This window comes from Taurulus bubalis (assembly GCF_910589615.1).
Source record: "Taurulus bubalis genome assembly, chromosome: 4".
In the NCBI taxonomy this organism is placed as follows: Eukaryota; Metazoa; Chordata; class Actinopteri; order Perciformes; family Cottidae; genus Taurulus; species Taurulus bubalis.
The window spans coordinates 17,497,405-17,522,900 of NC_136592.1; the positions used below are offsets into that span (position 1 = coordinate 17,497,405).

The 25,496-nt window shown below is 38.6% G+C and overlaps 1 protein-coding gene across 1 annotated transcript in view; it reads right to left on the minus strand.

Moving 5' to 3' along the window:
* Positions 1 to 25,496, minus strand: part of LOC306735565 (CUB and sushi domain-containing protein 1-like) — a gene marked incomplete at both ends in the record, with an annotated part of 394,295 nt that overhangs the window by 63,224 nt on the left and 305,575 nt on the right. The window contains 12 exons of the mRNA XM_079217050.1: positions 1,058 to 1,127; positions 1,544 to 1,662; positions 5,301 to 5,405; positions 6,370 to 6,466; positions 6,562 to 6,686; positions 7,048 to 7,251; positions 7,386 to 7,481; positions 9,222 to 9,335; positions 9,451 to 9,567; positions 17,986 to 18,180; positions 20,286 to 20,473; positions 24,017 to 24,155. Coding sequence (XP_079073176.1) covers positions 1,058 to 1,127; positions 1,544 to 1,662; positions 5,301 to 5,405; positions 6,370 to 6,466; positions 6,562 to 6,686; positions 7,048 to 7,251; positions 7,386 to 7,481; positions 9,222 to 9,335; positions 9,451 to 9,567; positions 17,986 to 18,180; positions 20,286 to 20,473; positions 24,017 to 24,155 — 1,569 coding nt within the window. The remainder of the gene's footprint in view (positions 1 to 1,057; positions 1,128 to 1,543; positions 1,663 to 5,300; positions 5,406 to 6,369; positions 6,467 to 6,561; positions 6,687 to 7,047; positions 7,252 to 7,385; positions 7,482 to 9,221; positions 9,336 to 9,450; positions 9,568 to 17,985; positions 18,181 to 20,285; positions 20,474 to 24,016; positions 24,156 to 25,496) is intronic.

The following is a 25,496-nucleotide window of genomic DNA, read 5'->3' on the forward strand; positions in this document are numbered from 1 at the left end:
TTTCTAATATTACATTATTAAAAAAATATAAGGGTCTAATGTTTAGGGTTATGGACTTGATGCAATCAGCAACTGATAATACAGAAAGAAACATGCATACATTGTTTCTCTAAACACTTGAGAACCAATGGGGCAGACATATATTTTAAATACGTATGACACATTATTATGGGACACCCTTCTATTGACAGAGACTAGACATGATTTGTTGACGCGAGTGAAATCGGAAATGCTGGATTTGACACAGACTGAAAGGGGCTGAGGCAGGGCTGATTTTAGTTAGTCCTGACATGTCAAGGTTGAATCGAACTAGAAGTGGCTTCCCAGACCTGCTGCAAGTTTTCACCAAACAGACACATCGATGTAATCAAGGTCCCTTAACTCTATTGCAGAAGTTTGGAAGCCTTGGCTTTCAGCACAAGGTACAACATTCTGTTTATATCCAGCAGCTGTATTGATCATTTACTGTAAGAACTTGCACACTTCAACAAATCTTATTCCAAGGTTAAAACAATAAATACACAAATTGAATCATAAGAACTACACTTCATCATTTTGTTATTACTGTTATCTATTTATTTGATCAATACATAATATTCCTGTAATATGTTACTGTGAGTGGATGACGTGTCATTTTACACAATATTCAACTGCCAGATTAGTCTCGACAACTATCAAGTCTTTATATAAAATAAACTGCGTTTCCTGACATGCATCAAGTTTTAACTTCAAAAGATAATATTCTTATTAACTGACTTTGTTCTTGTAACATACATATTGCTATTTTACATAATTATGTGTTGTGCATCTTAGGAATTCCACACACATGTAATGAATTGACTTCAAGTAAATTATTTTGTATTACCCTAAAAATGGACATTTTTGTTTTAGACGGTGGCATGCTCACTTTGATCGACTGAAACACTTCTGTCACTTTGCTGTGCAATTCTATAAATTCAATGTGAAATTCACACATGAAGGACACATTTTTCCCCCCATTGGATCAATCTTTCAAAACACAATTTAGCCAACAGAGCAGAGTGTGTGTATGTGTTACCTATGCAAAGAGGAGGTGGGTAATTCCATCGACGCACAGTCCCAGGCATGCAGGAAATGTGCGAGTGGCCCTGAAAGCATGAGTAAAGTAGAGAAAAATAAGTAACATAATGAGGCAGAGAAAAGTGTGCAAATCTTAACATTTTCTAAGATTGGGAATTTGATTATTTTTTACTTAATCTAAGAACATGACAATCATTTTGGAATGTATTTAACAAAAGTCAAAAAGCAGTGAATGTGTACATTTCATTTTATTGCATGCTTGCTTATCATTAATGACCGCAGTCTATGTCCGTAATCAATTTAGCCTCCCAGTATGTACTGCATTTATTAAACAACATTTGAAAATAAAATGTTCCGTCCAATTAATTCCAGCCTAACCAACAAAAAAAGCAGTAGTTAACTATGTACAATCAGTATGTCACCATTTACATGTATGTATTAATACATTTGTTTATAGGTGAGTTTGTGTGTCTGTTTTCATTACCTGTAATGTGTACCCTGGTTCACAGGTGAATGCCACCACCTCATTGACCATATATCTGTCCCCTGCTTTAATGCCATTGGCTGGTATCATTGGCTCTGGACAAGTAGTGAGACCAACAGCTACAAAAGAAAAAGCAGAACATAAACATAATTAACTATGTACTTACTATTATTTGTTAGGTTTTCTATGTAAGCATAGCTTGGCTTAGGTGGACTCTGGACAAATGACTTGAGCCAGATGTGGAAAAATAAAGAAACTATGATATGATCATCTCTTTGAGCTAGACAGCTAATCCCACATTGCCGTCTTGACCGTCAAACCTATTATGACCCACAACAACAACAATTATATATATTACACAACAATGACAACAAAATAAGTTATCTCCTTTACTCTCTTTGTTTTCGTTGCTTCAGTATTTATCAATACAAGTTTTTAAACTCAGAGGAGAAAATTACAATATTTAGATGAATGTGATGAAGAACTAATGTTTACAAATGGTCTTAAGTCCGAAAGAGCCTTTTTATGAACTGACGGCTAATATATTAAAAAAGTTTGTACGTTGTCAGTGTTGACAACAGCCTCTGAAAATGGACCTAAAAATACAATTATTTTGGTTGTGTATTCCCACCCCGATAAAGGTTAAACACATCCTTAATAAGTTTGACAGCAGCCAGCCCTTCATCAAGTAGCATCAGTATCTGTGTGTACATGTGTGTGAGTCTGCTTGTGTGTTTCACATGGAAACTCCCGCAGGAGACTGCCCTCGAGCGGTTACCATGGCAACAAAGGGGTGGAAGAGGAATAAAGAGTGAAAGACGGGGAGAGGCATGAATGTGTGTGTGTGTGTGTGTGTGTGTGTGTGTGTGTGTGTGTGTGTGTGTGTGTGTGTGTGTGTGTGTGTGCGTGCGTGTGTGTGTGGGAGTGTGTGTGTGTACGTGTGTGTGTGAGCTCAGTGAGATCACATCGTTTTGCTGGTAGGAAGGTGGATAATGAACCAACAAGACCAGACACACAAGCAAACGCACACACACACACAAATCTAGGTGGCCCAGCCCCACTGTGCATGACTGACTGTTACATGAGTGTGTGCCTGCTGCGAGGGATGAGGGAGACTTTTATTAGATCGAACGTATGTGAAAAAGCTGCATGAAACTGTAACTTGGAGACACACACAACCATACACACACAGTGTGTTATTAGGCAGAGCATCAGCAGGCTGACATTACAACTGATCAATGAAACTATTCCATTTGGCTGACCATCTCTCTCTCACTATGTGTGTGTGTGTGTGTGTGTGTGTGTGTGTGTGTGTGTGTGTGTGTGTGTGTGTGTGTGTGTGTGTGTGTGTGTGCGCGTGTGTGTGTGTGTGTGTGTGTGTGCTCGCAAACTGCTCCCTCTTTTCCCTGGTTATGACAGAGCTGTGATGCTTTGTAAAATGCTGACAATACCACAAACCTTCCCACAAGGGCCACTGGACTACAACTAGACAGCGTTAGCAATTAAGTCTTACTGACATGATTTACTATACTTCTGTTTCGCTTTATTTGAGGACAGACGAGGGAGAGAGACGTCTTACTCTATCCTTCAGATGAAAGGCCCTTTAGTCAGCTTAAAACAATGAGAACATCATCACCACGATCATTCATGTGTCCTCAGCAGACAATTGCGTCCACTTGTACAAGCTACCACATTACTACAAAACTGACAAGGAGGATTTTTAGATGCTCGGGTGGTCGTATTGTTCCTGCTTCTACAGAAAACATAGGAAACAGACAGTAAAGTAAAACAATCTGTTCGTAGCACAATGTGTCAGAAACAGTCACACTATTTGTATGTTATAGAGTTGACAATCATTGTTGTGAATTCAAGGACCATAAAGAGAAAATTATTAACAAAAGTCTATTGATTTAAAATTCTCGGAATCTTTTTGGAGTTGTAAGATGTGTTTTTACAAGAGTCTTTGCAAAGAAAAACAGCATATGCATGAACAATTCTTTTGCAAATAATAACTTGGTGTCTCTGTTCTTGTCCCCTATTGAAAAGGTAAGTTGACTAATGTTGGCAAAACTTTGTGTTTAATGGAAAAAGTTAAAAGCTCTGTCTGTGGCGAGACCTCCTGTTAAGAACCTCTTAGGCAAACCTGGAACAAATTCTGCTCCAGATGTGTTGGCACTCATTTTGAGATAAGCAAAACCACCATCTGAGTCCTGCAAGAGCTCTTATGGCGGAAGATATATTTTTCCAAGTGTACTTGGAAAAACTTCAGTTCTCAGCAACTTAGTGTTTTTGACTAACATACGTAAGGATTATTTACACATATGCTCAGATACACATAGTGGCACACAGACCAAGGACCTACAAGATCTAATTAGACCAAATATAATTTGAGCTCAAGCCTGACTCGGGTCTCAAGTTGACTCCTGGTTACGAAGCACTGAGAGTACCCATGAAGACCTCTACTCCCAACCTTCCTGCCAGCACAGTTCCACCCAAATATATATAATTATATATATATTATATAAATTGATGCTGAAACATACTACTGACAACAATCTCTGTGTCTTAAGTGAAGCCAATGTGGAAGTGTATTCCTTCAAATTGCCAACAGGGGGCGACTCCTCGGGCTGCAAAAAGAAGTCCAACTGCACAGAAGTCTATGAGAAAATTACCTTTCTTCTCACTTGATTTATTACCTCAGTATACATTGTAAACATGAGTTTATGGTATCAATCGCTAGTTACAAGCTGTCTTCAATACAGCATGATGCTCCTTTCCCAGTGTGTTTTTAGTTAAAGAAAGTTCACTGTAGCTGTTTTGATCGCCAGAAAATGCCTTATTCAGCATCAGGTTTAATTTAGCTCGATCTTATCGAGTCACTTCTAGTTGCAAGATACATACTGAACTCGAGACTTCATAACGGCCATTTCTTATATATATAGTCTATGGGCTTGACCCACAAGGAGTACCATTTCCATCTGATGGTTATTTAGGACATTGTACAAGAAGTTAAAATTCAAGTGTAACACAAGGATCTGGCACATCCAGTAAAAAAAACACACTTAAAAGATGAGAGACCGCAATGAAATAGACATGATGAACTGTCCCTAAAAGAGACCTTTCTTCCAGGCTTTCATTATTAGTGAATGTATGTTGCATGCCTACAGGCACTCACCTGCACACACACACACACACCAATGCTCTCATACTCACAAACGGGGACATGTTCCTTGATCTAGAAGTGATTCTAAGCTAAAACAACTACAAAGGACTGAAAAGCACAACCGTGCCCTGACAGGTGTGTCTGTGTGGAAAAAATGCATGATGTTAATATCCATGCCTATACCTTTGCCTGTCTACACATTTGTGTGTGTATGTGCCTTTTTTTCTTACTATGTGCATGTAGGACACAAGCAAAAGCACTTGTGTATGTGTATGTACGTGTCTGAGTCTATGTGTTTGCCTCTCGGTGTGTGTGCTCCAATTTGGGTCTCAGTCACTGTGTGTATGCTTTCCGGCAGTACTAGTTCAGGTCACTGACTCTTGTTATTTCATGTTGAAGTTTGGGCTTCAGTGATGTGTGTGTTTGTGCTCAAGTATGTCTGCGAGTTTGTGCGCATTTGTGGATTCTGATAAGAAGTCAACCAATAATCACTACTGAGTTGTTCCTCCCCAGTAGTATAATCTATTTTTTTTATTTCGATCAATCTACCATTTCTGTCTGTCTGTCTATCTTTAAATCTAAGCTTTAACTTACTCTTGTATTCGAGGTGAAAACCTGCTGCCACCACACTGATGTCGCTCTGAAAGTGCAGAAGGAGCTGATTGGACGTTGAGTTAAGGAGGGCAGGAGCAGTTGTTCCTGGAAAAGACAGAGATAAACATGAGACCGAATATAAAAACATAGCATACACATTTGTGTGAGACAACAATGGGCATACATTGAGAAATTATGTTAAAATAGATGCTGATGCTTTTTCACCAAGGAAGATTTTGACCATAAGTATTGTTTAAATCCCAAGACCAGCAGCAACAGTATGCGTAGAGAAGGTGAAGGACCCTTGGCCCCCCATGAACAGCTAGCATTATGGTGTCTTTATGTGAAGCAACCCTCATCCGCCCCAGTGAAGCTTCTCAGAGGCCAACATCATACCTCTGTGGTTATAGTGGGCAGCTACCTGGTGTGCTTTCTTAAGAAGGGCACAGCCACTTGTGTAGGTGTAGGTATGTGCGTGTACGTGCGTGTGTTGCCCTATGGGCGGCATTTTTTATGTGTGATAGGTGTGTGACAAGTATGTGCTTGGGGCAGGTCACAGGGGGAAACTCCGCTGGGAAATTGGAAAAGGTTAGATCATTTTTTATCCCTCTCTGTCTTCTTCCTCTCCTTTTTTCTTCCACGCTTCACTCACCCTCGCAGTGAAACTCTTCCCTACCTTCCCTTCCTCCTTTCTTCTCTTCCTTTCACTGACTACCTGGAAATCGGATGAATTCTAAGTCTTTTCAGACATGTATTATTTATTTAAGATATATATCATGTTTTTGGATAATACAACTCATACATCATACCTCCAGTGTATGCTGTATGTGTGTGTATTTATAGTTCAAGACTGTCATATCTCATTCATCATAGATCTTGTGTTTGTGTGTGTGTATATGTATCTATAGTTTTGGAGTTGTCATAGCTTATCCATCATAGATCTCTGGAGTGTTTGTGTGCATGAGTGTCTTTGCACACTTTGTGTGTGTGTGTGTGTGTGTGTGTGTGTGTGTGTGTGTGTGTGTGTGTGTGTGTGTGTGTGTGTGTGTGTGTGTGCATATTGTCATACCAGAAAATGACCCTAATTTAGGAGCTGTCATGTCTCCTCCATCGTAGATCTCCAGAGAGTCCCAGTTGTGCTCAGTAGCAAACGTCATCACTTGGATCTAAATAACAAACAAATAAATAAGCATGACAAACTCTGAGTTTATGTGCGTCTTCTATATTCCATATGTATTTACATGTGTATAGATGTCTGTACCTGTATCCCAGCCCCTTCACTGACATGGATCCTCCACAGACAGTTGAGACTGTTTGGATAGGGTTCAGGATAGCCAGGAGACAGTATTGTACCACGTCGTTCAGTCAAATTGCCACTGCAGGGAACTAGAATGGAGACATAAAATATGAATTTATTGGCAAAGTGTATTAACTAAACAGCTAACAGATAGACAGGTTGTTGGAATATTGCTCTGCATACCCTGGGACAATATGGTGTTCAAAATTACCACTACAGGGAGCCAGAGAGGGAAAACATGATAAACATTATTTAAAGTATAAACTGAGGTGACAGTTGAAGCTGTTTGCAAAAGGCCTGCTCTCAGCAGAGAGAGATTTCACACAGGCATATACATTTAGTTTTTTATCAATGTCAAAATCCCAGTACTGGAATATTCACAGAAAGGACGTATTTCTCACTTTATATGTTGGTACATAGTGTTTTCATTTTAGCCGCACTCAGCCTTACCGATGCAGGTTGGTGTTGTTGCATTCCATTGTGCGAGGGCACCTGGCACAGCCTGGCACCAGATAGCACTGGATCCTTTCAGTAGATACCCTGGACTGCACTCAAACCGGACTACAGAGCCAGCTGAGAACTCTGAACTGAGCCGCCTGCCGTACCGAGGCTCTGGCACTGAACTGCACTGACTGTCACTGGTGCGAGGAACAGCTACAATGATGATGGTAATTAAAAGAAAGAAGTCATGCACATTAGAAATATAGTAATCGGATGAGAGACTTGCACATTTTACTGTGGGTGAGTGTATTTATGTGAGCAAAAGAGACAAACAGATTGAGAGTTACCTTGATAGACGAAGTGAAAGCCTCGAGCTGATTGGCCACTTTTAGCATTGAACCGCAGCATGATCTGATTGGAAGTTGCCAATGGCAATGTCTCTCCTGGCACAAATAATTAATCACAAAATGAATGTTCATGAAAAAACATAATTTAACAGCAATTATATATATATATATATATATATATATATATATATATATATATATATATATATATATATATATATATATACATACATACATTTGTTTTTCTTAACAAATTTGTAGACAATTGAGACAATAACAAACATACAATTATATGAACACATACACTCGGAAACATAAATCTTCACGGAGTCATAACCATACATTAAACAGTACTGTTTTACATTCAAGGAGAGGTTTCTCCCCTTTCACTGGTAAAATGTGGTACTCGTAAGAATAAGAATGTAAGAAAAAACACACACACCAACTCACAGGCTCATACACACAGAGATGTATATCAACACACATATACACAAACAAACGAAGTAACAATGAGAAATGAGAAAGAAAACATGGTCTGGTGTGGCTGACATTTAGAACCATCATTAGCTGTGTCGGGATGTGTGTGCATGTGTAAGTTGGGTATGCGTGCATGTTTGTTCATATGTTTGTGTGTCAGGATAATCAGTCAGTTAGCTGGAACAATGTGCTGCAAAGCTGTTTGCCTGTGTGTATGTGTGTGTGTGCATGTGGGATAGGGTAATCATGCAGCTAACATTATTTTGTAGCGCCTGGTGTGTTTCATTCTTTGCTGCCAGTTTTAGCCAAAAGGGGAATTCCCAACCCAAATTAACTTGAAGGAATAAGCCCCGATTCTATATTACATAAACTGGCCTCTTTCCTTTTAACTAACTTAGATGGATAGTAGTTGGAACAAAATAATTTGCATAATGTGCAGCTACATTTAGCCAAACAGAAAACTGTCAAATCCTCCTCATTAATATGATGTTGAAATAAGATCACTGATCCACTCCATGAAGGAAAGAGCATAGAAAAAGAAACGTGTACCTTAGTGTGAAAATAGAAAGAAATGCTCTTTGGGCCTATCATATCAATGTAGATATATTTGTTGTTCCTCTCTTTTGATTCATGTTTTTATCATCAAGCTCTATCGTACTCCATCATTTGAATAACCGTTTTTAAACAGCTCATAATTCTTCAAGCACACACATTAATACACATTACAAAGAAAACATATTAAAAGCCATGATTTCTACAGAAAGAAACAAAATGTCAATTCCAGAGAGATTTCCCTGCAGCATGATACACAACAGAAGAACACGTAACTCTGAGGTAATGAGATCACATTTTGCCAACAACTATGTAACCAATTTGGAATCACATTCCATTCTTTATTTCATCTCCATAGATTTTGCCTCATCTCTGAATCCCAATTCATGCTGTGTAGTGACTCAAAATGTTGCATGCTTGGATGACTCAAACTTAGAGGATAAGGAAACCCAGAGAGGATTGTGTTAAGGAGTTTCAGTGCTACTCTATAATGTAGGGCCCCAGTGAGACGCATTCCACTGCTGATTTCTTCTTGTAAAGATAACCCATAATGGATTTTCATGAAATACATCACTGTCAAATAAAGTGTGATAACGACCACTGGTGCGGTGTTATACAGCCCCCAAGTGCTGCTTTCTGTGAAACAAATTTATTATTTTTCTCTTTCAAAGATTCACAAAAAAAATCTTAAATGGGAAACATTACAACATAACAACTGAATGGCAGCTTTTGAAAAAAGTATTTTAAGTCACAAAAATAAAGAAAGCAACCATGTCTGACACTAAAATCAGCTAATAGGAGACTCACCTGAATGTGACCCAGCCAGGGAGCTGAGCAATCGAGCATTCTCATTGGCTCCATCAAACAGCTCCACAGAGTCATTCATTGCTGTCTGGAAAACAGCAAACTGACCAAATACCACTAAAGAAGATGAAGGGGTAAGAGGGGGTACAAATATATCAAGTAGCTTTTTGACGTGGTGATTCAATTATAAACCCATTGTAAGAATGTTTGGTGTGATCATTTATAAATTTACCAAACTGTGTGGACACAGTGATGTAGTAGGAGCAGGTCTGTCTTGTGGTGTAGTTGAGAGGATAGTTTGGAGACAAAACAACTCCTTCCGATCCACCATGCTGTCCTCCGCAAGGCGCTATAGAAAGACAGAGAAAAGGAAATTCATTATTTTTTTGTAGTTTACTTGTTTTGAACAGTGCATATTTTCCAAAAAGAGAGAGCAAGCCCTTTTGCAACTTCAGACACACTCTGCGCTTAATGACGTGCAGTCTAGAATTGCACTCTGTCTGTTTACGACGGAGTATCTTCTGTAAATGCTGTAAATTCTCTTCTTTATGCTCATGCAATTTCAGAAGGACTGTGTAAATGGCAGGATGATAAACATCCAGATGTCCTGCACTTCATGTTCACACATTTGCAAGAGCAAATGCAACTTTGTGCATTTTTAATAATCAAAGCTTTCAATGGGAAGTGGGAGAATTTAATTAAGCTACAATTAATTATCTAGAAATATCAGCACACAATACGTAAACACAGCCACTTAAAGATGTGCAATGAATTACACACAAAATAAAAACCCGCTTTTGAGAAATAAAGAGAAAGCGGAATATTGACACAATATCGGAAAATTCAATAACATCAATCATTACATCGGCAACCTTGCAAACTTGACGTCACAAAAGGGGGCACTTCAGACACATTACATAACAACACAACAGTGAGTAACAGTACTAACAAAGTATCTAAAAAACATCCTTTTTAGATTCCTTGTATTAAATGAATGACTCCCACTCCTTAATTTTACAAATATTTAAATAACGTAAGATTATCATTTATGAAATGATGCACGGTCAAATGTTTCTTGGAGGCAGCTTAAGTCAATATTCTTAGTCTCGTTACCTTGTGACCTTACAGCTCTCAGAAAAACAACAACTCTGATCTGCTCCATTTGAGTGCACAAAATCCTCTACATGTAAAAGGCAGCGCTAGTCATTTACTGAGCAATAGGCTAATGCTTTTCTAAACCTGATGCTAATTCCACACAGACTCCACACAGAAGCACAAATTGATCGATTTTTGTTGCACGTGGTGTCTCGCCTATAATTTGATTCGGAAGAAAAATCAATGATCATGAAGATGATATTGGTGCTGATGATGCTGGAATTGGAAAACTGAAAAAAAAAGTGTATTATTAATAAAAAAAATGTATTATTGTCTATCTATCTGTTAGCCCCGTGACAGACTGGGAACCTGTCCAGGGGGTATAATACCTCTCGCCAAGTGCATGCTGGGAATCCATCCCAACCCTGTATAGTGTGTAATGATAGATAGAGAATGGGCATATACAGTAAGTACTTTGGCATATTGACTTTGTAATTAAATAATGACTATGAAGTGCTGGGATTCATCTTATATTTGAGGGTGTTTATATTCACATCAGATAAATGTCATAGGGATTACAGCAATTTATAAACCTAGTTCCCCAACTTTAAGCAGCAAAATGTATTGTAACACTTTGAAGAAGGAAGAATAGTTACATTTTAAACCAGATACAGTTTTGTCATGTGATTCCCTGACCAGTAGGATACATCTGGGTGGAGAAAGTGAAAGAGTAACCCTAACCCTGTAAGTTAGGATCACTGTACTGCTGCAATGTCCTAAAACTGAAAGACTGTATAAAAAAGGCAACACTGATCACTTGGTATAGATCTCAACACCCTTAAATACCCTTAAAGCCAGAGGTCAGCACTTTAACATCATTGCCATTGTTTCACTTAAATCCAGCTTGCGGGATACAAAATACAAATACAAAAATGTCAATAAACTAATACTTACGGACTAACCTACACTGTAACTGCTGTCAAGCTAAAGACACAACTTGCAACACTCCTGGCAGCCCAAACAGCTTCATCCCCTGTGTTGCTTTAAGCATTTATAGACAGTATGTTGAAATGAGGCTTTCACATTTTAACCATGTGCCTCTTCTTTCATTTTCTATTTCCCTGCTGCTGGGAGCACTGTCCGTTGCACTCAAAGCTGGCAAGCGTATCACTACTCTAATCTGTTGTTCTTATGTATTTAAAAAAAAATGCATGGCTCAAAAGTTGTTTAGTTTAGCAGAAAATTCACTTTGTCCCTAAATATCACTTTGACTCTTGTGGCTCCAAGGCTTTGTTATATAATGTCAAAATAGAGTGCTTTTGATCTGTGTGTGTATCTGTGTCCATATGAAGCTAGCCAAGTTGATATCAGCTGTTCTGATCAGCTGGTCTCTTCTATCCAATAGCAGAACGACACAATTCAATTGTTAGCCTCTCATCTTGCTACTGTCTCTTTTAAATTTGATTGTCTCTCTACTTTCAGTACGTTCATGCTGCTGTTACGGGTCATCATTCTATCAGCCTCACCAGCCACCACCACAACCAGTATCTGGACTCCACGGAGGGCTTATCTTGCAGCTGCTCAGGGCAGACACCGCTGATTACAAATCTCACTTTAGAGTCCAAGAGCCAACGTCTCTGTCAACTTTATCATTATATATCATCTGTTCAATTTATTTTTTCTTCATCTGACTTGTCTCTCCTGATTGAAATGTATTTCTGCTTGCAAATAACCCAAGAATTATCAAAGATCTAGTTGAGTACATAGGCTCCAATTGTAACCTTATAATATATGATGGTAAATTAATGGAAAATATATTTAAAAAGTAGTCATGCCCTTTAAGAAAAAATGTATGTATTTACCTGAAACCAACACATATTGTGGTACTATGGATTAGTAGCAACAGCAGTATTTGGTAGCTGTAGCTCAGGGGGATGAGTGGTCGTTCCCGTAAACACAAGGTAGCCGGTTCAATCCCTGGTCCACCCATAGTTCACATGTTGAAGTGTCCTTGAGCCAGACACCTAACCCCTAGTTGCTCACAGGGCAGCCCACTGCTCCTTAATCAAGGATGGGTCAAATGCAGAGAAAAATTCCCCCAAGGGGATTAATAAAAGATACATAATTATCAAAATATCAGTTAAAAACATTCCAGATGTAAATTGCTCTTACATAGTGGCTTGCATCATATAATTGAGATGGCAGCTCTGCTGCACCCTCTCCAGAGTAGCAGCATAAAACTTTAGTGAATGAATTTATGTGCTGCTGAGCCAGTGCACAGTGTGGGATCTCCCGTATCAGCATACTGCAATTTCAAAAAGCCTATTAATCCCTACTACCATTGCATGACCCAGAAGAAGCAGACCTAACACTAGCTTGATCCATCTTCAGCACACAGAGTTACAAACCATGTGTATGAAAACCATGTCGGCATGTGCACATTTATACTGCAGCTAAGGCCAGCAGAGGTCGATGAAATTAGTGTAATTATGTCTGTGAATGTGTGTGTGTGTGTGTGTGTGTGTGTGTGTGTACGTGTAGAAAACAACAGCAACAAGCACATCTGTCAATGTCATCAACACACACATGGTGCATTTGTATTGCTTCTTCTCTCTCCTTATCTTGTCTTGTTTTGGTTGCTAGTGTGTGCATAGTCACCCAGTCCAAATGTCCACCCACGCTATCAGTTGTGACCCTTAACAAACTTTAACTATCATGACCCCTGTGGACATGTGAGAGCACGAGGTTGCAGAGGTTAAAAATGCTGTGTGAGAAATGGGACAGCACTTTGGGAATTCATATGATGGCTGAATGTATGCATTGTATGTATTGTATTGTATGTATTGTATGTTGTGCAACGCAGAAAAAACAGAACGATTTGTCCTGATTATGTCATACTTAAAAACTTTTTTTTAAAGGTAATTGGTGTTGTGATTATGTTCCCATTCTTCCAGCTTCTTCAGTGTTTTTTGTACAACCCTATGAGGGTAATTCTCTCGAGCAAAGTAATTTCAGTGGAAACTGAGCATAAAGGCTTTAACAAGAGAACCGGAGAACCCTCAAGCACTTTCCGATTTCACAGTGGGACAGCCCTGAGCCCATGCAGACTTATCGGGAACACAAGTCAAAGCCTATGAGACCGTGAGTGTGGACATTAAGACAGGCCCATATTCTTGGCTATGGCTTGCTCAGTAAAACTGATTTATATGCCTAGAATAGAAAATACAGCAAAGTTGGTTTGGTCTCTACTCCTTTGCTAGACAGTTGTTGTACTCACACCCACTCATCCTCCTCCTCTCCCTCTCTTCTTTTTGTTTCCTTAAGCATCAGTGTAATCACCCTCTTTCATTCCACGCCTCCTGATATTGATTCATATTTCTTTTGATTAATTATTGTTGTGCTGCTGCATTCAAACCCTCAGGTCTGGAGTTCTTGTCTTGATCTACCCACAATCATCAGTGGTGCTGCTCTAGGCTCAGGTGTCAGTCTTATCAAAAGCCTACACGCACGCACGCACGCACATGCACACACACACACACACACACACACACACACACACACACACGCTTTGATCACTCACACCCTCTGACACACAAATAAATGCAGAAAAATGTCATGGAAGTCACTGTATTTCTCTCTCACACATCCATGTGCTTTGATCATACCCAAACATACACAAGAACACACATCTTACATAACACCTTTGTAGCTCTCGCTGTCTGTGTCTCACAAAAAGTAGAGTACATTGATCAGATCACAACAATATAAATGACCACACACTCTTTAGTGAGCACAACAGATACATAATAGAGTCCATTTACTTTTATTACCTCACTTTCATTACTTTACATTCATCACTTTCATTTGTATATATGGTGCAAAAAAATATATGATGCAAAAAAGCTGAAGCTCGAGTCCTCACTAAGACCAGGAAAGTGGATCACATCACTCCAGTTCTGAGGTCTTTGCACTAGCTTCCTGTCAAACAAAGAATTGACTTTAAAATCCTGCTGCTGGTTTATAACGCACTGAATGGTTTGAGCCGACATACATGTGTGGTCTGCTGAGACCCTTTAGCTCCTTTAAATCCAGATTGAAGACTTTTCTGTTTCCTGTTGCCTTTAATTGAATCCGATTCAAGGATATCAATCAATTTCTGCATCTCACTACTGCATTTTATTTTTTAAACTGCACTGCAACTTGTATTCTATTATTTTTTTTTACTTTTTAATGTTTTACTGACTGTTGTTAACGTTTAAATTAATGTTCTTAATTGTTTTTAAATCTCCTTTTCTTTTGCATAATTTGTTTATGCTTTTTGTTTTATGTAAAGCACTTTGAATTGCCTTGTTGTTGAAATGTGCTATACAAATAAACTTGCCTGTGATTAAAAGCACATTAATGGCCTTTTTAGAGAGTATGGGGTACTTGTGTTGTAGCTAGCAGCTCTGCTATGAGAAGCCGGCTGGTGTGTGTGTCAAAACATAGTCGTAACCATGCTATTTCCCATGGTTAACATTGCTGTTTGCCCTAAATATCTATTTAAACTGAATATAAGACTGTAATTAGCACCTATGTGTTGTGTTTATTGCTACTAAATCTTGTTAATTTTCTGTCGCCGCTTATTGGGCTTGCACTACTGCTGACAGACATGATAGACACACCTGTGTGTACCCTACTAGCAGCTAAACTAAACTTTCAAATCCAAGCAGACATACAAGCTGACGACACACAGTATGTGTTCTTTGGGAAATTTCTCTTTAGCTGATCAATAAATGCATAAATGAGTGGTATTCAGTATTTGGTTAGTATGTTTGTTAGTATGTTTATGTGTATTAACCTCTAGGCGGCACTCTATGTCTCTCCATTTCATCTTGCCTCTGTGTCTCTCTCTCACTCTCTCTTGCACACACACACACACACACACACACACACACACACACACACACACACACACACACACACACACACCCCTATCAACAGTCATGGAGAATTCCTTCTTTCTCGCACCAGCTCTTAGTTACCATGGAAACCAATAAAAGAGCGGGTTAAGATGGGAGGTGCGTGTATGTGAGAGAGACGAAGAGAGAGATAGAGATAGAGAGATAGAGAGAGAGAGAGAGAGAGAGAGAGAGAGAGAGAGAAATGATGAGAGAAAATATAGTTTAAATCAGAGACAAACAGAGGAGGTGGAAGGAAGCTGAAATAAGAGAGAATGAGAGCATGAAAAAAAACAGGAAGAGAGAGAGGAGAAAAGTTACAGAGAAAAGGAAAGAGAAGGGGTAGGTTTGAAAGGGAAGAGAGAGAGAGAGGCGACAGTAAGTGGAGATGTATTATTTAAAGAGGTCTCACCCCTTCTAATGAGTTTGGTCTAAAAGCCCTAGGAGCTGCCCAAAGACAGAGACCGACAGACACACAGAGAAACCTCCCTAACTATGTGGGGAGAAAATCCAATGTGCAAAAAGAGTGTCAGAAGAAAAAGAGCAAGATTAGTGGGTAGGAGTGGATTTAGTTAAATTGTTCTGCTTTGATTATGTGAACTGTAGGTGACGGAAAACAGGAAGCAAGTGTGTCTCCTGTGAGGAAACAGCCCCATTGAAGAGAAGGGCTAACACTGTTGCATTATAACGTACAACTGTGACGGCAAATGTTACCTTACCGTGTGTTGAGTCTTTTCAAGCTGAAACAACAAATATCATAATACCAGAACTTGTCTATAAAATTATGTATTCCCTGCGCAGCGAAGAGGCACCATTATACAGAGAGGAAAGAGAGGAAAGGTGGGGGTTACAAAGGAACATATGGTTTCAGGTTGTGGTAAGAACAAAGGGACTGGGTTAGTGTGGCAATCAAAACATCTAAAGGTCTTCAGTTTTTAATTCATAACCTGTCCCCACAAATGATTGATTACTTGACACCAAGTTTGTAAACCAGTTCACTCCGATAGAAGTATAAAATGCAACTAAGTTGTTTCATAGTAGCCAATATGTCCCTGCATTGATACTCTGTCCCTGCATTGTGATGTACCCAGAATGAGAATGTGGAAAATACATTCTTAATGTGTAATGAAAATCTGTGTGTGAGATTTTAATGTTGCAATATATTCATTGTTAACAAAAGTAACAAGCTGAAAAAAAAGTATGTCAAAATCAATTACAGTAAATAGATATGAATCAATTGCCAGATGAAGTTTCACAGTTGAAGATAATTTTTTATTTGATAGAAGATCATTATATGGTCTTCAATTGAAAGCCTTCAAATGTGACTAAAAGATCGATACTTGGCTTCTGTTTATAAATACATTATTGTGGGAGAAAGCATCTAAACTGAATTACACTGAATCAATTTCAGACACCCCTATTTGCTAATGAACACAAGCTCTTTATGTTACCATGTTACCACAAAGAACGTCTTTGACGTTATCGAACCCTGGAATAGCTTAATTTAGCCCATCAAATAATTGTAACAGCAGGTGACCCATTCACTGACTAAGTCTGTCTGTTTAAAAATCTGATCAAATAACAAACTGTTTGTTATTTGATAACTCATTGGATGGCAATTATAAAAAGGATAAAATACCAATGTTTTTTATTGTCTATTAATAGAAGAAGTAAGGTTACCTCAAATATGTACTTTTGATGCTCTCAAAGAATAACAAAAGAAAGTGCAACGTTATTTCCTTTGAAAGGAATCAAAGTTCTCATCTGCTCCTGAAAAACAGAGTATTGTATCTTCAAAACCACGACTTTACCAAGAAATGTCACAGAGAAATTTCAGTTCTGAGTTTGGTTAAGTAAGTGTAATACATCTTAGGTTGATAAGTAGAAGTACAATTTGGAAATAAACTAGACTAATGTGAACATGAGATCAAATTACTTGATGAGCTTTTTTATTGTCAGTCTGTCTGTTATTCGTTGCTGTTCTCAAATAGCTTCTGCGAGTGTACCTGCAATTATCTCATCTTTATTCTTTCCAACACACAACCCCCCTCTCCACTGTCTCTCAGACATTATTAAACAGAGCTTTCAGAGGAGTTATTTTCAACGTGTTAAGAGGTATAATTAAGTGTGCATGGTCTGTCTGTGTGTGTGTGTCTTTTGTGCTCATTTAAAAAATCCTTCCTTGTCCTGAACCTTACTCTGTGGCTTATTTGAATTTTGTACCTATATGGCACAAAGCCAGGTCTCACACACACACACACACACACACACACACACACACACACACACACACACACACACACACACACACACACACACACACACACACACACACACACACACAATCACAAATACACTGAATGGCAGTTTGGCAGGTGTCACTTCCTTGGCTCTCTGAACTGTCAATCAATTAGACAGTTCAGCCTTCCAATCCCTGACACTCTCTGTCTCTGTCGCACGCACGCACGCACACGCGTCTTACACCCACACACACACACACACACACACACACACACACACACACACACACAGAACAGTATAGGCATCGTAAAAGTACTCTTTTTTTTTTGAACGATTGTAATGGATTGCATTCAATTGTACAAATGTGCCTAATAAACCCGCACTGAGTGTTTGTGGCAGCAGGTTATTTTTTCATAGTCCAACATAAGCAGGTTTTGCAAAATTTGAGCTTGGTGTTTGTAAGGATGCAGTTCTTGATTCCTCTCTCCTACCTTTGCATGATGGCAGAGCCTTGTCCCACACGGGCTTCTCATCATTCCCCATGACACAGGTGACGGTATCCCCACCCACTATTGTGTAGCCATGGTGACAGTTGTAGGAGACCTGAGATCCCAGTTTATAGTCATATCCCGTACGACTGGCGTTCATAATGTTACCAGGGTCAAAACAGGCTTCTCTTGGTTTTTCTGTGGAGAGAGGAGAAAACAACTTACACAACTTGAATAAATAGTTGTAAATGTCTAACCCATGTCTAAATTATTAATGCAACCGAATAACGTACATTTTCTAATTCCATTCAGGGTCAAAACTATTGGTGGAAATTTTGGGCCAAACTTAGGCGACAGGCTGAACCCTATATAGGTGGTATTGAATATTCTCTAATAACTAATATATCTTTTAGGAGGAACAAATAAGGGTAATTGTGGAGTCACGAAAACTCAAAACTGTCTTGACTCTTTATGATTTGGCGTAGGGCCAACTTGTTTTTACTGTGATTGGCTAAAGAGAATGACATATTGGGCTTGACAGATGGAAACCGACAGTCAGAGAGATAGAGAGATAGAGAGAGAGAGAGAGAGAGAGAGAGAGAGAGAGAGAGATGTGTAGGGCAAGATGGAAGTGAAACAGGGAGATGATTAAGGTTGTATTTTAATTAAGGAGATGGCAGATGAAAGGTAGTGAATTAATGACAAAAGTACAAAGGTGTGAGGTAGCGTGATGAGACAGACAACAGAGAGGGCGATAATCTTTTTTTAATTAGAGATAAATGGAGTGAGAGAAACAAGAGAAAAATATACTTTATAAAACTTGACAGAGCAGATCTAGTCTCTACTCAGTCAAACAACTAATCACTAGCTCCACAGTGACTCAAGCTGTTAATTCACCCCCAGTCAAGCAACATCTGTAACACCAGGATGAGTCACAATCTGTGAAAGTGAACGACTTGTGGGCTGACATGGAACAGCATGCTCAATCAACTGCAAAACACTTTGGATGTAAGGAAAGGGTGAAATTAATAAAGAAGGCCTTTTAAAATGTCATTTAGTCTGCACACCATTCCTGCATCAACATTGTAATCACTACACTTCACAAACACAGGGACAATGACTGATTCTTATTTTATCCTGAAAACTAATTAAAGGTTAATTTATCAAAGACTGAGATCATTTTCATTGCATCTACAATCTGCATGTATTCAACCACTGATTTACTCAGACAGCAGTTCATGACGCAGTAAGCTCCTGGACTGAATCTGAGACACACTGTGCACTTGGACAGGTGTTGTAAATTAGCGTTTCGCTACAAACACTTAACACAGTGCATCTAGTTATTGTGCATAAATGTATGTTACAATTCTAATGCCATGTCCATATCAAATAAAGTCAAGTGAAGTGAAGGGGAGCTCATAGGCTAAGTTCAGCAGTGGGATATACTGTGTATACGATACTGTATATGATACTGTATACATGTATGTTGAATAAATACACTCAGTTGAGTCTTTGGCTGCATTTACCTTCAGGTCTAACATTTACTTAAAAGATAAGTTCAGTTGCAGCTTGTGGTGATTTTACAGTTCATTGATGGATAAGTAAAAAAAAAGATGCTTGATAAACACAAACCAAATATTAATATATGTAATTAAATAGCAATGTAAAATAGTGTAAATATGAGTTTATGTAACAGTAATCAGAGATTGTGATTATTATTAATAGCCTTGGTCCTTTATTTTGTTCAGTTTTTAGTTATAACAAGACTATATTTAATTGCAAACACTCACTAAAATGGCACGCAAACTGTGTCTCCAGTCAGATGCATCTGTTGAACATACAGTATGTGTGTGTTTGGGTCACAATGTGTCCCATCTGCACCATAAAACAGCAGCGTAATAATAAGGAGAGATGTCATACTGAATTGACTTTTCCCCCAATCACCTAATAATCACAGTTATTGGCTCGTTAATGGTTCAGAGTGCAGTGTTATGTTGAGATCAATTGATTACTATTTTGCTTTACTACAAATGTTGTCACCACCTAATACTGACACTACAATTACAATTAGCTGCTGCTAATACTAATGCAGCTGCACTCCTGCTACTACTACTAATACTAATGATGCTAAGTACTTTTGCTCCTGCTACCAGCAGTACAACTGCAATATGTGTACTACCACAACCAATCAATAGTCAGAGTCATATTAGAGTGCTTTAAAACATTTCCAGTTGCTTAAATGTGACTTTACAGGAAAATGTACAAGGACTTTATATGAAGGCAATATTTTGGGGTTTAATTACCTCTGTATTCAATGGCGAACCCAGACATGCCCAGTGAGGCATCAGATCTGAATGCCAGGAAGAGACCGTTACTGCTGCTCTCTATTCGCTCTGGGGCCTGGTTGCCTTGGAGACTTGCTAGTAACGGCCCATTAGAGTCTTCACCCTCGTAGATGTGCAGGAAGTCGTAACTTGGCTCCATGTTGAAACTGGGGGATGAAAACAAAGCAAGACAGGCAAACTTGGGTTTCAGAATCAAGTAAGATTAACCGTGCGGTTTGTTTGTGTTCTTGTTCAAATTCTTCAAACAATTAATCTGATGATGTGTGTTGAATTCAAAGACCAGCTTCATTTAATGAATGCCAATTAGTTTGTGCTATCTCTCTTCTAATCGTCTCCTAATAATACTTTTATTTTGACTTATATTATCAACCTAAACCCACAGTGGATCTTAACACCTTATTTTTGTAAAAGTTTATCTGGTTCTCTCTTTGACAGCCTCTCTCCTCGTCTCTCTACACATACGTAAAGGTATCTGATCCTCATGAGGGTAAAATATAAGGACACACACAGAGTCTCAGTGTTTGTCTTGACAGTGGCTGTGCTGCCCCTGTCTCCCACTTGTCACACATAGGCAAATTTGTATGTGCAGGTGCACACACACACACACACACACACACACACACACACACACACACACACACACACACACACACACACACACACACCTATATCTATGGTTTCTATCAGCTCAGTCTCCCATATGTCTGGTTATACTATCCTGCTAAGTGTTTGGCTGTAAGTCTGTGTGTCTATTTGTGTCGGAGCAAAGTCACATAGAAGTAAGAAGGAAAGAGGTGAAGTATTGTGTATATTAAAGTGTAGCATTATATATTACTACCATAGAAGTACCATGTGGAGTTTTTGAAAACCAGAGGCGCTGTACAGCAACATTTAGATGATAATTAATGTTTGATACTTGAATACTACCTGAATTAGTTCTATCAACTATAGAAAATAACGTGGATTAATTCATGCCACAAGCACTGACATGATGCAATACACCGTTCTATGCAAACCATTACAAACAAAGCTGTCCAAAAATCTTATGAGCAAGGACACACATTTCACAAGTTGTCAGGCCTTTAGGGTGTACGCACTTTGTTTTGGTTAGACAGGTAAAATGCAAAAAAAGGATACCTCATAGACCAGACAGAGATTTTGATAAATACAATATTTTCAACCAGACATGCCCCACTCATCTGTCATTTTACAGGATTCTTCTGACCCTTACATTTTCAAACTCATCCTTTACTCTTCAACACAAAACGATGTGAAAAGCTGAGTTTGGTCAAAAGAGGTGTTATTGACGTTTGGCTGAGAACAATATGTATCATGGGAAAGGACATCTTGAAGTTATAAAAGCAACCAAAGTTAAAGTAAGTGTGCAGAATGCCCCAGTTTAAGCCCTGTGTTTCAAGCTTCTGCAGAATGGGTTTAACAGCACATAAGCCCTTTTTGCACTGACAAAGCATTAACATGATCCATGCTAATACCTTTTGCATTAGTGATACATTCTGGGTCTGAATGGATCACTTGTTTAAGCTACTAAATGTCATAAAATGAACATAAAGATCTCACAGAGCAGAAATGAGACGGCATCATAACCTCTTGTGACCAAAGAAGAGTTACACAAGGGTCTCACGTGGATGTAAAACGAGAGCAATCATGCAAACTTGAGAAACTATATTTCAGTTTGTTTAGTAATGAATTGTACATCTTGAAATATACAGTGCCATAAAACAGTCAGCACTTTCATTATGAGTAGAATGCAAATGCTTTCCAACTTATAAGGATTCAGTAAAGAACGTATTACTTTGGGATATTTGAAAGAAAGTAGAAAATAGAATTACACTTGGCTTTGTTGTATGTGAATGCTCAAAAGGATGTTACATGATACCAAAATATGAGTTCTGATTACATTGGATATACTGATAAGACTCAAAAAACAATGAGTCATTGTTAATTGTGTCAATAGAATAGAATAGAATAGAAGTCCATTTAAGATGAGTTTATAATACAAAATTACGAGGTTAGAATTAAATAAATAATGAAAAAGAAAAGGCCCACCGGATTCACAAAACAACCAATAACAAAACAACTTCATTAAAAATAAAATAAAAACTATTGCATTGTTAAAATAGAAGATAATTATTTCTTCCGTTGAAAAACATGAAGTCTAAATTGGGTCATTTTTTCTCCTGTGGCAATCTAGAGAAAGTCTGCTTTGCTTTTATATCCTTTATATGAAACTCCCATCTTCACGTTTGCCTTAGTCATAAGCCCCTAACCACTGTGACCACTCAGGCACAATCAGGACTTGAAATGTAAATAAACACTGCCCTATTACCAAATAAAAAGTCATGGAAACATGAATTTCACTTTCCAAATAAAGGCAAGAATAGTAGTGTATCTGCCAACATATAATAATTCAAAAAGTTCTTGAGGAAATCAGTTTACTCATTTAATTTACATTACGTCTTCAATGATGCATAGAGAGTTACCTATACGTTTACACAAATTAACAACAACAAAAAAGCTGATTAGTAGTTAAATGCCCTGAAAGTCAAGTTTAAAAGATAACATCATCTCACCACAAACTAACATTTAAGCTACTGAAGTTATGTTTGAAGTGGATTTTACAGTAGAATAATGAGGTCCCCCCCCCAAATGGGTTTATTAGTGCCTGATCCCTGACTATGCAACGCAGACCTTTATTTTACCCTTTGTGGGCTACAGCAAGTCATGAACAGTCTATTCTTAAAAAATAAACTCAAACTAAACTCATAAAACAAAGCCCATGGAGGGTAATCCATTTTTTATTTAAGCCAGAAGGCTTTGTTGAAAAACAATTGTTGAAAAACATGTTTTAGAAGAGTCTTTGGGGACCCCCTCCATCCCCTAAATCTTTAAGTTTTTAATTATTTATGTTTTCTCAGGTATTTGGATGAAATACAAAATGAATATCATCAGTAAGACCATTACTCTGCTGCAATGTGTTTGTTGCAACACCTCGCTTGTTGCACTCTTATAATTCTTGTTGTTGTGTAATGTTATTTATGATCAGTTCGTAATATTTCTTCTCACAACAAAAACCTATACAATTATTGATCATACTTAACTACTGTACCACTAATCGACACAAAGCACGTTTCAGTAACTTTGTATTATCTAAAAAGATTCAAATCTTCAATAATAATATTTCAAATCCTGATATGAAAGTTAGGGTTTCTTGCAGCATACAGTTGCCTACTTTTAACAGTATGACAAAATGGTTTACAGCTTGAGGAAGAATGTTTAATTAACATTGATTTATCATAACATTTTTGTTTAGACACCTGTTATTGTTGCGCTAATATTGCAGCTAAGTCCCAGACCAAAATAACATGGGCAGCCTTTGAAACTGCAAATTCAATAAAAGAGTCTGATCTCCCACAGGAAACTCTAAAATATGAAATCATTGCTGAAAAAATGTGCAGGCTCGGTTGGGCGATTTTAGAGTGAAAAGAAAAACTTTAATCCATTCAATCGAAATATCAGAAATACCAGCTGAGTGGCAGTAGTGTTTCTACAAGCACAAATAAGATCATCTCCTGGTTTAAAGCCTGAGGATACATATGAGAAAGGTACATAGTATATGTTGACACACATACTGTATATACAGGGCCACGTTTTAAATCTAGGTGGCTTACCTATTGAAGATGAGAGCAATGACAAAGTCAGGGTTGACCCTGATTCTCCAATCACACTCTTTCCCAGCGGGGTAAGGCTGGGGGTAGTTAGGAGACAGAATTACTCCTGAAGGACCGCTGACGTTGCCACCACATGTCGCTGGAGATAGACAAACAGTGAGAGAGAGACAGACAGACAGAGAAAGATGATTACACAGCATTGGGCTTAGGGTAATTTGGAAAGAGAATCACCCCTGATCGACCACTCATATAGCCCCCAAAGGTAAGCAGAGTGGAAGAGAGTTAGTTAGTGATAGGAAGTATGGCAGGGGTTCGTTAGGAGAGACAGAAGTACCCCCAGTGGACCATTGATATTATCTCCACAGGTAGCTGGAGAAGGTGAAAGAGCAAGAGAGAGAGACTGTGAGACTGTGAGACTGTGAGATGGGGGTCGTTAGCAGAGAGAATCACCCCTAGTGGTCCTGTTATCCCACAACAAGCCAGAAAGCAGGAAAGAGATATTAGCAAGAGAGATGGATAGATTCATTCAAGCAGCAATTTGGTGATGTGAAGAAAGAATCTGAAACATGGAGAGGTGTCTTGGGGATGGCAGGTGGGTGTGAACGGATTATCAACAGTGAAATAGAGGTAAACAAAGGCATTAACAGTTGCAAATCACTCACAGCCAGACACATTATTGCACACTAGACTATAATGCTTGTTTAAATTTAGCAGCTTTTGAACACCCAGGGATTCAGCACCTGAGGTGAAAGTGCAAGAAAGGAAAGCACACACAGGCTAAGATATAAGCCCTACATTGTATCTACAGTCGTACACAATGTGAGGTAGCTGGCAAAGAGACAGAGCAGGCAATATCAGGAACAAAGCATAATGTGTTTCACAGGGATGGTTACAAGGCAAATTATTAGTCTCTGTGACTGTGGTGTAGGGCATCCCAAAAGTGCTGGCTGATAAAGGGAAGGAGAAGGCAACATAAAGGGGGTTGTGGCATCTAATAGGAAGGCAACTATCTGCTGGGGGGTGGACACCATGCTATTTGCTGCAGGAATCTTCCCCAGCTTGCCCACATTGTTTACACCTTCAGCTGTGTCTGATGTCTTACCTCATGCTAACCTTAACAGCAATCTCTGATGATTTCCCTCATCCATCTACTCTGACTAACTCAACATGATGTTCCATGTGGAAGACAAAATTGAAGTGGATACAGCAGTTAATGAGGAAAAATAACTAAATAACCAAAAAAGGCATGTGCTAACATACTGGGATTTGTAGGCTGCACGGTAAGGACACTGAAGGACTCTTGCTGCATTACAGATACTTTCCTAGTCCTAGACAGGCTTCCTGGCTAGAAGTCCCCTCCTTCCTTTAGTGAGAGAATCAAGTGTGTCATAAAAAGCTGAGGAGGAAAATAAAGGAAGGAAAGCACACCTGAAAGTGGGAGAGTGAAAAACAAACTGCAGCAGAATTGTGTGAATGAGGT